We start from the raw sequence: 12719 nt of genomic DNA on the forward strand, positions 1-12719 counted from the left end.
GGTGTATTTAATTAATTATTAGTTCAATGAGTGCGCTTTGTGACAAGGGTCTCGGAGATATTTTATTTATTAAATTTGGACTTCGTTTGGGCTCCCGACTGTGGTGGGTTGCGTTTCTGAAATCAGGTAAATACCCGTGTTTTGTCGGATAAGTGATTTATTACCCATTTTGCAGCAAAAACCGCCCCTCTTTTTTTATATGGTACTGTTCGTGGTTTTTCTTCCCTCCCCTTGTTTCTATCGATTAAACACCACACACATACATGAATCATAATTTCCAAATTGATTAAGATAATGAAGTAAGTTAATTACTAGCTTAAAGTGGTAGTTCTTTCCCTCTCCCTCTTGTTCTCTTTCTGTCACGAACCAATTACCACCACCATGAAACCCTAGTTTTGATTAATGAAGGAATTGAAAGAATTGCTAGCTTTAATTCATGTCTTCTTGCTTCTTGAATCATCTAGCAACAAGGTTTGTCTCTTTTTTGTGATTCTTTTATATTAATTTAGGGTTTATGATTAGTTATATAAAATGATGCAATTGATGTTTGATTCTTTGAATTTGGTGATGAAATTACTTGTTAAATGCTAGATTGATGTTAGATAATTATTAGTGATTGTATATACACATGTTTTTTGCCTTAAATTGCAAGAAACACCAAATTTAGGGGTGCACTAAAGGGTGGACAGCAGCTAAAAGTTGCTGTTGCTACTATTCGGTGGGCTGCCATCGCTGCCACCACGGCTGCCGGTGGCAGCTGGTGGCCAGTGGTGGCGGTTGGCGGTCGGTGGCGGTGGTTTGCATTTTTTTTTTTTGTGCGTGAGGTGTTTTGGTTACCCGTTTAGACCCCGATCCATTCATATTAATTTAGGAGTGCTTGTTTTTATCGTGACCCATTTGTTAGTCTATAAATTTGGTTATAAGTGGTAAATGCGGACTTTTGTGGATTACTAATTTTACTCGTGACCCGGTCAAACGGTGTTAGGCATTTCGTATAAATATATATGTATGATTATATGTGTATATGTATGTATATATATATATATATATATATATATATACGCTATCGCCCGTATTGACCGTTGACCCATTTAATTGACTTATATGATTATATAAGTGTATGTATATGTTTAAGTGTGCTTATAAGGTATTGGTTACCCATTTAGCTCGTGACCCATTTGTTGGTTTTGACTTGGGTTTTAATAGGCTTATGTGTACAATTTGTGTTAAATCTTGTTCATAAGTGTGTCATTTAACTTGTTAGATGTTAGTTAAATATTGTATATATGTTGTGTATCATTGTGAATATATTTATTGTCTAAAACGCTGCTCGAAACATAAATTTTGGGGTCGAAACCCAGCTGGACAGCAGCGTTTACTGCTGCTGTTTCTCTACCTGATGTACAGCTTTTGCTGCTGCTGTTTTCAGCTGCTGTTGCAGCTTAATAGCTGCTGTCCGCCATTGTTTTGTTGCTGTTCGCCCGCGTGGCGTGCAGTGGCTTGGCGTGGTGCGCAGCTCGGTTGTTCGTATCTTGGTTTTATGGTTTGTGTATGTTGTTTGACCACCCGTGTGGCTCATGACCCGCTCGTTTGGACATGTTTAGGGTATATAGAAGTGTACATATGTAAGAGTGTATATATATATAAGTATGTATACGTATATATAAGTGTGCATATATGTGTTGATTAACCGTTTTGCTTGCGACCCGTTCGAATGGGTTTAGGCGTTTTGTATATATATATATATATATATATATATATATATATATATATATATATATATATATATATATATATATGTGTGTGTGTGTGTGTATAAATATATATTGTGTAAATATGTGTGTGGGTGTAGTGTGTGTGTGTGTGTATATATATATATATATATATATATATATATATATATATATATATAGAACGAGATGTAGTTAGTAAATGTGGTGCGGTTTACTAACTTGTTCAGTGTTTATTCTCAGGTGATACAAATGAGGAGAAGACTCGGTGACATTAGACTACCGAGTTGCCGGCGATCGATGAGTGGGACTATCTCCGGTTATAGTATAGAGTAGCAAGCGATGCTACTATTAGTTTATACTGTTGATAGCCGAGTGCCATGCATAGTTAGCGTTGTATGCCTATATGCACTAGATAGTTTGCCTTGATGTTGTGTGATCTCTGTGCACTATTTTGTGAGCACCAGTGAGGCCAGGCTAGCTGGGGATTCCACTGAGGCTAGGCTAGGTGGGGTCCGCACGAGGTCAACTGAGGCCAGGCTAGGTTGGGTCCAAGTCCTACGGATGTTCAGTATAGCATAGAAGGACGCACGCATTGCGTCTGGACGGTTATGCAGGTGATTCGGTAGGAGGGACTATCGGTAGACTATAGCCCGATCAGCTACGAGTCGTGTGCCGTACAAGCCATGGATCCTTGTGTTGCTATTAGTTGTTTGCTGACTCATGTAGCAATAGATGACCTGGCATGTTTGATACTGTATGCTTAGCCGTTAGATATTTCCATTCACTTTGCAGTTGTGCTAATCCCCCACATTTCCACTGTGACGATCGCTCTAAATCCATATGGACGAACACGTCATTCATTGATTTCATTGCGAGGTATTTGACCTCTATATGATACATTTTGTAAACATTGCATTCTTTTGAAAAGGCACACCATAAATGAATATTTAAATCAAAGGTTTTCGACATCTGATGATTTCTACATATAGACCATCACTATAAATAATAGTTTACAATAGTATTTCCGTTGACAATGCAGTCAAAATAAGATACATGGTGATGATTTGGTGAATGCAACGTCTCCTTGAAAAATATGTCATGTAAGACTCCATGCACATAGCTTGTTTAACATCTAAGCAAACAGCGGAAGACTTCTAGGAAACCTGAGAATAAACATGCTAACAAGTGTCAACACAAAGGTTGGTGAGTTCATAGTTTTAATGTTTCGCATAATCTGTGTATAAAGGTGGATCACAAGATTTCAGTTGTTTCATCCAGAAACGTTTATCAAAATATTCTACAAGATTGAGCACCCTGGTAACTAAACTTTAACGTCTATATAATAAGTACCCCTGTTTTAACATACATGCAACCAACATGTACAATACACGCAAACCAACATGTACTAAACTCAAATAGCATACGTCTGTTTTATAGTTCAGGCTAGGGTTTCTATACCTGGAACAGACGGGGATGTCAAGCCCTATGGATCCATATACAACTATTCGCGCCCACCAGTTCTTATAACCGGCAGCTACTAGTTACCAAAGCTAAGGGATTTTCGGTTCAAACTCAGTGTAGAATTTAGTATGTACTTGTATCCATTGCGTTTAAATATATTGCATGTATTCTCAGCCCAAAAATATATATTGCAAAAGCAATTAAAAAGGGATCTACAAACTCACCTTAGCAGCACATAAAGTTGTTCACCAAAACGTGACCGAAACTCGAAATATCAAATAACCGTAGATCTCAACCTAGAGAACATATGTTGGTCAATAAATGTCTATCAAGCTAGGTCAGGTCATAGTGTATAACAATCCTAATGCTCGAGATCGACATACAAAAGTTATCCAAAGTCGTTTCAAAAAGTCAATTTTGACAATAATTCAACAAAACGAGACGTGCCTTATATATGGATTCATTTACTTGGCTGATAATATTCAAAAATCCAATTTATCATTCTTACAAACAAGTTTCAAAAGCAATTTCAATCAATGTCAATCATAATTCAGTTGATCATATCTTTTAATTCGTTCACCGAAATTACGCGATTTCTAAATGAAAAGTTATTGATTTTTCGCTAGCTTTCCAAAAACATGCATATCATATACCTTTTATCAGTAATATATGTATTTACTTCGTGATTCATCATAACTGTTTAACGACAAAATTTAGCGTACAATCATGTATAAATATATACACTCGAGCACTAGTATGTATACACTATTAATTTATAAAATATAAAATATAAATGCTTACGTATTAATATTGAGATTCAATATTGTAGAAAAGTACGTAGACGTAACAGAGATGATAAATACTAGATTTGATTCATAAATATACCCTCGAACATTACCCATAACCTCTTTGGCAATAACCCATAATTTCCTTAGCTCTATCCCGCTCAAAAACCCATTTTGAAGGTGACACGCTCATAACCTCGTTGTAGTATTTTATGTATATATTATACTAATAATAATATTATAATAAGATTAATAATAATAATATTAATCTTAATAATAATAATAATAATAATAATAATAATAATAATAATAATAATAATAATAATAATAATAATAATAAGGAGGAATAAATTAGAAAAGAAACTCGAGACCAGATCGAGCTTTTATAGTATGTGGCCTGCTACAGTACCTCATGCGATCGCATGAGTTTTCAGTGGTTTTTCCATGCGATCGCATGGCCGCCTTATCCTGTTTTTGTTTGCTAGTTCGCCGACATCAAATAGTGTTTACTGTAGCAAATAGTGTGTTACTGTAGCAAATAGTGTTTCACTGTAGCAAATATTGTTTTACTGTATCAAATAGTGTTTTACTGTAGCAAATCACCGTAGCAATGTAGCACTGTAGCAAAATACAGTTTCACTGTAGCAAATAGTGTTTTACTGTAGCAAATAGTGTTTTACGGTAGGAAAGTCATTTTTACTTGTACACACACACACACACACACACACATATATATATATATATATATATATATATATATATATATATATATATATATATACACACACATACATATAATTGTTCATGAATCGTCGAGAGCAGTCAAATGTAATTTAATACATGAAACAGTTCTAAAATTTTAAGATTCAACTTCATAGACTTTGCTTATCGTGTCGGAAACATTAAATCATTTAAAGATAAAGTTTAAATTTGGTCAGAAATTTTCGGGTCATCACATCCACCCTTGCAGGTTCAGTACGATTGCTTGTTAGATACCAGGGTGAAGATGGGATGCGGGATGATATGTTTGACAAGTCAAAACTCTGATGTCGTGTCTTTTGTTACTGGTGTATTTGCTTAACGTAACACATGGTTTTTATATATGTAACAGACTTTTAATATTTGATATGATATTAAGGTAATGTAATACAGGTGTCGTTTGTATTACGTGTCATATTTTATAAACAGGACTTCCGCTGTGACTTAAAAAAAAAAACAAACAGGGTGTTACAATTGTGGTATCAGAGCGTGAATTTGGCAGCGTGTTCACGGAAGTGACATGTTCCCAAATCGTGTGTCAAGTCAAACATATCTTCGGGGGTGGGTTAAGTGAATGAGATAGGTATAACGGCGTTAGTTGTTAGTTTCTAACCAGTGTTATACTAAGCTTTGGTGTGAGATGTTGTGCAGTACAGGTATGGATGATAGTGACAGTGACGCTGTGACCCCCAACGCCCCTGGAATAGTCAGAGCTTCAGAGTACAGATGTGTATCAGGTAAAGAATCTCAGAAACAGATGTCAGGGTTGTAAGGACTGATGTCTGGGTTGTAAGGTCAGTTACTAAGGGATTCCGATCAGGTAATATGAGTTAGAATAGAAAGTGCAGGTGGACGCAGGTATTATACCTTTAGATCAGACAGTTTACTCAGTGTCGGGTGGGTGTTCAGTTTTTGCTTAAGTGTAATAGCAATGAAAAATAATAAAATAGTTTTAATAATACGGGAACAAGGGTTCCGTTCGACGGTCGGTGGGTAGTTGACCCCTTAGGTACTGCGGTTTGAAATCATTCAGTAATTAAGGAACACTTATGGATTTAACCCAGCAGAAAGACCAAGACGAGAAGGTGTGGGTTCTATGTGAGGAGTTGGGTGTGATGGGTACTGGTCGCCTTACTTCGTGATATGATTCTTTTGGCAGTGAAATATGTGAGTTGTGGTAAGATAGATTATAAAGTTCAGTGATTACCCTTCAGAGGCAGTTTTGGATGGATGGGTTAGTGTATTGGACACAGAGCATTTCGGTGTTCGGCAGATTAGAGGTGGAGTTCTGGGGCGGGTCTTCTGGGGCGGGGTCTTCTGGGGCACATATTTCTTCAGCCGGGTAATCTTCTGCTCTTGTGCTTGGATAAGAGAGAAGGAAACCCACAGTGGATACAGTTAGAACATACCAGATGTGTCAGAGGCTGGTGATACATATGACGACTCGACTAACGGTACGTGTTTATTACACTTTTGTGATTTTATTATTACAGTTGATAATTAGTAGTTGCGTATAGTAAGTCGTCAATGTGGAAATGTATGCTAGACATTTTTTTGTTTAATGTAGTGGAAACTGTTTAGATGGCCTTAGACTAGTTTCCTCTTATTGGTGCATAGTGGCTTAATTATTGTAACCGGTTGTCATGTTAACTGAGACAGGGAGCTTCTAATGCATGAAATTTGTTGACATGTTAGTCCAGACTTAGTTTATGCTGCTATGTCAAAATTGTTGATGGGAATCAAGACTTGAGGTCTTTTTCCTTACCGTTGACTGTTGACCGTCGGGACACACGTAGTGACCCGTAGGGATTGTTTAGGGTTGCAGTCCCCTTATGTCTTGACCAGAGACTTGAGCCTTAGTTAGTAGCCTTTAAGACATAGTCTGTATGGTTAATAGACAGTGGCAGAACCAGTAGATGTGATTGGACCAGTATAATCCTTGTATGACTGGACTTGTCGTATAGGACCCGTAGGGTTGTTCGAAGAAACTGTCTTTCTTCCTTGGCCTGACGTGACCTTGTATGTGGTCCTTAAAACATAAGTGCAGACTGTTTCCTTGTATTGGTCTCTTGGGTAGGTAGAGACGGACTTTAACTGAACCGAGGATTAAGTTTTGGGTGAGAGTTGACCCTAAGACTAGGGTGAGTGTCCGATTGTGAGTGAAGTTGCGATTAGTATCACTTAAGGAAGAATCGATGTAAATTGATAATACCATGTTCATGAGGTACTGTAACTGTAGAGGACTTAGAGAGAAGTGTTGGAATTACTAGTGTGTTGCGAAAGAAGGATGAGTTGGGGTACATTTGAACAATGAAAATGTGCCAGGAGGGTTGTAATCGGATAACAAATTTAGAAACCCCGAGTTTAGAATATATTTGTTATTAGTGGTTTATAACTGCCAGTGATAAGAGTAAATAGATTGCGATCGATTGACGGACTCGATTAGGGTCTTGCTCCGAAATACCCGAATTAAAGATATGATTTGGGATGATGTATTACGCCTGGCCAACGAAATACATCATGGTAAATCATACATTAGTTTCGGGAGTCGGAGGAGATGTAGCGAATGAAAGTCTGTTTTGAATTTTGAAGGATTTTGACCAAAAGTTGACTTTTCTGACTTGTGCTGACGGATGTAATGTACCTAGACTTTTTGTAATCATTAGTTTAATAAGTTTGGATCGAGGATCTGATAGAATCTCAACCTATTCATGACCTTTGAGGAATAACTTTAACGATGTCGGACAGAGGAATTAAGGTTATTTGAGGCAACTAACCATTAGATAATCACTTCTGGTATAGGATGATGGTTATTCTATACTTGGGATTCATGATTTAGTGATTAGATTTTGACTTGGAAATGTGTCGGTAAGCGGTTCTACGATGGATGAGAGGACCAGAAATGCAATTTAGTCATTAAATTAGTGAGTGAATATCGACACGATTGAGCGAATTTTGATGAAATTCTTAAATATCAAGATTGAAAGAGGTATTAAATTACGGAATTTGGGTAATTTAGTGTAATTCGAGTTGACTTAGCAATATTGTAGTGATGAAATTAGCTAAGTTTGCGTGTTCTAAGGTAAATGATAGCCATTAAGCAGTGTTTTAGACTGAGTTGATTCGAGAAAATTCGATGAACGTGACTCGGGGATAACCCCAAATCATGATTGACAGATATCATATAGGGGGTCATTAGTGGTGACTCTAGAGGTTAGTGTGTAAAACCTAGACGTAAGATGGAATTTTCGTGGTAATTTGTAAGATTGATAACATATCAAGTTTGGAATTCGGATGGAATTAGACCTGTTCAGTTATTAGATAGCGGCAGGTTTTCAGCATTAAATTATTTTTGTAAGTGGTGTAGACTATAATCTAGATCAGAGTGTAGGGAACGATTCAGATGTTGTGTAGTGTAAGTAAACTTGCAGCTCAGCATATAGCGGGTCTTGACCGTTGCGGTAGTTTTAGTAGACGGTGTGTTTGACTTTGGGCTAGTGACTTATCTATGAACTACGAGAAATGGACGAAGCTTTGTAGGGTATATGATCATAAGACCCGTTTTGATTTAGGTCTAGTTGTGACCCGTTATGGTGGTTCGTAGTACTCATGACATTTGTTGACCTTGACTGACCAGATTCTGAGGACGGAATCTCTTTAAGGGGGATAGATTTGCAACATCCTAGTGTCGGGCCTAGGTGAAATTACGTATTTGTTCTTTTTGTGTATTAAAATGTATTTTAGTGAATTATTTAATTATTGGGTGTATTTAATTAATTATTAGTTCAATGAGTTCGCTTTGTGACAAGGGTCTCGGAGATATTTTATTTATTAAATTTGGACTTCGTTTGGGCTCCCGACAGTGGTGGGTTGCGTTTATGAAATCAGGTAAATACCCGTGTTTTATTGGATAAGTGATTTATTACCCATTTTGCAGCAAAAACCGCCCCTCTTTTTTTTATATGGTACTGTTCGTGGTTTTTCTTCCCTCCCCTTGTTTCTATCGATTAAACACCACACACATACATGAGTCATAATTTCCAAATTGATTAAGATGATGAAGCAAGTTAATTACTAGCTTAAAGTGGTAGTTCTTTCACTCTCCCTCTTGTTCTCTTTCTGTCACGAACCAATTACCACCACCATGAAACCCTAGTTTTGATTAATGAAGGAATTGAAAGAATTGCTAGCTTTAATTCATGTCTTCTTGCTTCTTGAATCATCTAGCAACAAGGTTTGTCTCTTTTTTGTGATTCTTTTATATTAATTTAGGGTTTATGATTAGTTATATAAAATGATGCAATTGATGTTTGATTCTTTGAATTTGGTGATGAAATTACTTGTTAAATGCTAGATTGATGTTAGATAATTATTAGTGATTGTATGTACACTTGTTTTTGGCCTTAAATTGCAAGAAACACCAAATTTAGGGGTGCACTAAAGGGTGGAAAGCAGCTAAAAGCTGATGTTGCTGCTATTCGGTAGGCTGCCACCGCTGCCACCACGGCTGCCGGCGGCAGCTGGTGGCCAGTGGTGGCGGTTGGCGGTCGGTGGCGGTGGTTTGCATTTTTTTTGGTGCGTGAGGTGTTTTGGTTACCCGTTTAGACCCCGATCCATTCATATTAATTTAGGAGTGCTTGTTTTTATCGTGACCCATTTGTTAGACTATAAATTTGGTTATAAGTGGTAAATGCGGACTTTTGTGGATTACTAATTTTACTCGTGACCCGGTCAGGCGGTGTTAGGCATTTCGTATAAATATATATGTATGATTATATGTGTATATGTATATGTATATGTATATGTATATGTATATGTATATGTATATATATATATATATATATATATATATATATATATATATATATATATATATATACACGCTATCGCCCGTATTGACCGTTGACCCATTTAATTGACTTATATGATTATATAAGTGTATGTATATGTTTAAGTGTGCTTATAAGGTATTGGTTACCCATTTAGCTCGTGACCCATTTGTTGGTTTTGACTTGGGTTTTAATAGGCTTATGTGTACAATTTGTGTTAAATCTTGTTCATAAGTGTGTCATTTAACTTGTTAGATGTTAGTTAAATATTGTATATATGTTGTGTATCATTGTGAATATATCTATTGTCTAAAACGCTGCTCGAAACATAAATTTTGGGGTCGAAACCCAGCTGGACAGCAGCGTTTGCTGCTGCTGTTTCTCTACCTGATGTACAGCTTTTGCTGCTGCTGTTTTCAGCTGCTGTTGCAGCTTAATAGCTGCTGTCCGCCGTTGTTTTGCTGCTGTTCGCCCGCGTGGCGCGCAGTGGTTTGGCGTGGTGCGCAGCTCGGTTGTTCGTATCTTGGTTTTATGGTTTGTGTATGTTGTTTGACCAACCGCGTGGCTCATGACCCGCTCGTTTGGACATGTATAGGGTATATAGAAGTGTATATATGTAAGAGTGTATATATATATAAGTATGTATACGTATATGATATCTGATGTTATGCGAGGTGTATATAAAATAGCTATTAAATTTTAGCAGAAAATACTATTAAATACGATACAATTTTACGCAAGATATTTATTTATTTATAGAATGGATATACTTAAACCTTGCTACAACACTTATAGGCAGTGTACCTAATCGTACAGTAGTGTAGTTTTTAGTAAGTCCGGTTCGTTCCACAGGGAAAATCTTTAAATAAAGCTTAACGCTATATTAGTTTACTTTTATAAAAATGCAAATATATATATATATAAGTAATATTTTTATTATAAAGGGGGGTTTTTACCGTTTAATGACCGGTTTGTCGATTTTAAAACTTTAGTCGCAGTTAAAACCAAATGTAAAATAATAAATAAATACAAGACTTAATTTAAAGCGTAAAGTAAATAACGATAATGAAATTGCGAATAATAAAAGTGCGATAAAATAAACTTGCGATAATTAAAAAGTACGATAATTAAAAGTGCAATTAAATATAATAACAATAAATAAAAGTGCTATAATTAGAAGTGCAAATAAATATAAAATAAAGAAAATTAAATATGAAATAAAAGAATTATGCTTATTTAAACTTCCGTAATCATGATGTTTGACGTGTTGATTTTAGTTTTATGCCCATGGGTTAATTGTCCTTTGTCCTGGATTATTTAATATGTCCGTCTGGTTTTTGTCCATAACAGTCCATCAGTCATAAATATAAAATGCTAATGTCCTCGTCAAATTATCCTTATACCCGAAGTTAAATATTCCAACTAATTGGGGACTTAAACTGTAACAAGATTTTAATACTTTGTTTAATAATTACACCAGGATGTCGACTGAGTGTAACCCAAGGTTTTAATATTTTGTTATCAATTATACCAAGTGTCCTTGTACATAATTTCACCCCTGTTTTAATTATTCTAGTGGCTATTAATCCATTCCCGTGTCCGGTTAAATGAACGATTATTCGTACATATAGATACCCCGCCCATCGTGTCCGATCGAGTGTATATGGTAATTTATAGGGACGCCCAATTGTAAATCTTTATATTAACATTAACAAACTATCATTTAGTTAAACAAATATAAAGCCCATTAATAGCCCATAGTCTAATTTCCACAAGTGTCGTTCTTTTGTCCAAACCCCAATTATGGTACAAAGCCCAATTACCCAATTTTAGTAATTAGCCCAACATCATGATTACTTCGGATTAAATAAGCATAATAATAACTTAGCTACGAGACATTAAATTAAAAAGGTTGAACATAACTTACAATGATTAAAAATAGCGTAGCGTTACACGGACAGAATTTCGACTTACACCCTTACAATATTCGCTAACATACCCTTATTATTAGGATTAAAATTAAAATTAAAATTAAAATTAAAATTAAAATATAAATATAAATATTTACGTATAGATATAGAGAGGATGGATATATGTTATGAAAAATGATCAGAATTCGGTTGGCTTTATAGGGAATTGAGTTCAGGGATACTCCGCGACTCGCGGCAATTTTTGCCTTCAAACTCCGCGAGTCGCGGAGTTTGAAAATACAGCTCACCAACTTTGGAGTCTTTCTTGCCGACGGATTTTTATTATTTATATAATATATAAATAATTATAAGAATTATTTAAATATTATATTATATTTATGTGCATAGTTGACTTGTAATTTTTAGTCCGTTGCGTCGAGCGTTGAGAGTTGACTCTGGTCCCGGTTCCGGATTTTTGAACGTCCTTGCGTACAATTTAATATCTTGTACTTTGCGTTTTGAATCTTGTACTCTTGTAATTTCGAGACGTTTCTTATCAATAATTGGAACCTCTTTGATTGTATTTTGTACTTTTGAGCTTTTTGGTCGTTTGCGTCTTCAATTCGTCGAATCTGTCTTTTGTCTTCACCTTTTATTATTTAAACGAATATCACTTTTAAATAGAACAATTGCAACTAAAAGCTTGTCTTTCTTGAGGAATAATGCTATGAAATATATGTTCGTTTTTAGCATTATCAAATATTCCCACACTTAAGCGTTGCTTGTCCTCAAGCAATATCGTCTTGAAATACTAGAATCACTTCTTTATTCTTCACACTTTGTACATCAGTGATTTCTATACGGCGGTATAAACAATGGTAGTAACGATATGGTTTACAGTCCCACATGACTATAAAAATTTAGATCCATTAAGGAAATTGGATCTTTATGAAAACATTTGATCTTTTGAAAATAAAATCTAGTTTTTACCCTAGATAAGTTTTCCGGAATAACCCTTCACCGGTGTTTGCAAAATATTTTTGTGGGTTTGGTGGGTTTCAGATTTGAAAATTTTAGCTCAAAACTTATGGTTTTGTGTCACCCATTTGCTAACCTTGTATTTGGAAAGCAACACGTCCAGTTTACTTGTCCCGTATATTACCTTTCGGTAAACTACCGTCCGGTTGTAAAGGAAAGCGTTGAACAAGCAACTGTTAAGGCAATGTCCCCTGACATGCTTTT

The 12719-nt window shown here is 35.8% G+C and overlaps 1 protein-coding gene across 1 annotated transcript in view; it reads left to right on the forward strand.

The window, feature by feature from the left end:
* The window catches only part of LOC139849858 (uncharacterized), a 46712-nt gene extending 41202 nt beyond the window's left edge, over positions 1–5510 (forward strand). The window contains exons 4-7 of the mRNA XM_071839477.1: positions 653–783; positions 1408–1543; positions 2198–2274; positions 5395–5510. Coding sequence (XP_071695578.1) covers positions 653–783; positions 1408–1543; positions 2198–2274; positions 5395–5510 — 460 coding nt within the window. The remainder of the gene's footprint in view (positions 1–652; positions 784–1407; positions 1544–2197; positions 2275–5394) is intronic.
* Positions 5511–12719: the final 7209 nt, after the last annotated feature.

Source organism: Rutidosis leptorrhynchoides, chromosome 5, assembly GCF_046630445.1.
Source record: "Rutidosis leptorrhynchoides isolate AG116_Rl617_1_P2 chromosome 5, CSIRO_AGI_Rlap_v1, whole genome shotgun sequence".
Classification (NCBI taxonomy): Eukaryota; Viridiplantae; Streptophyta; class Magnoliopsida; order Asterales; family Asteraceae; genus Rutidosis; species Rutidosis leptorrhynchoides.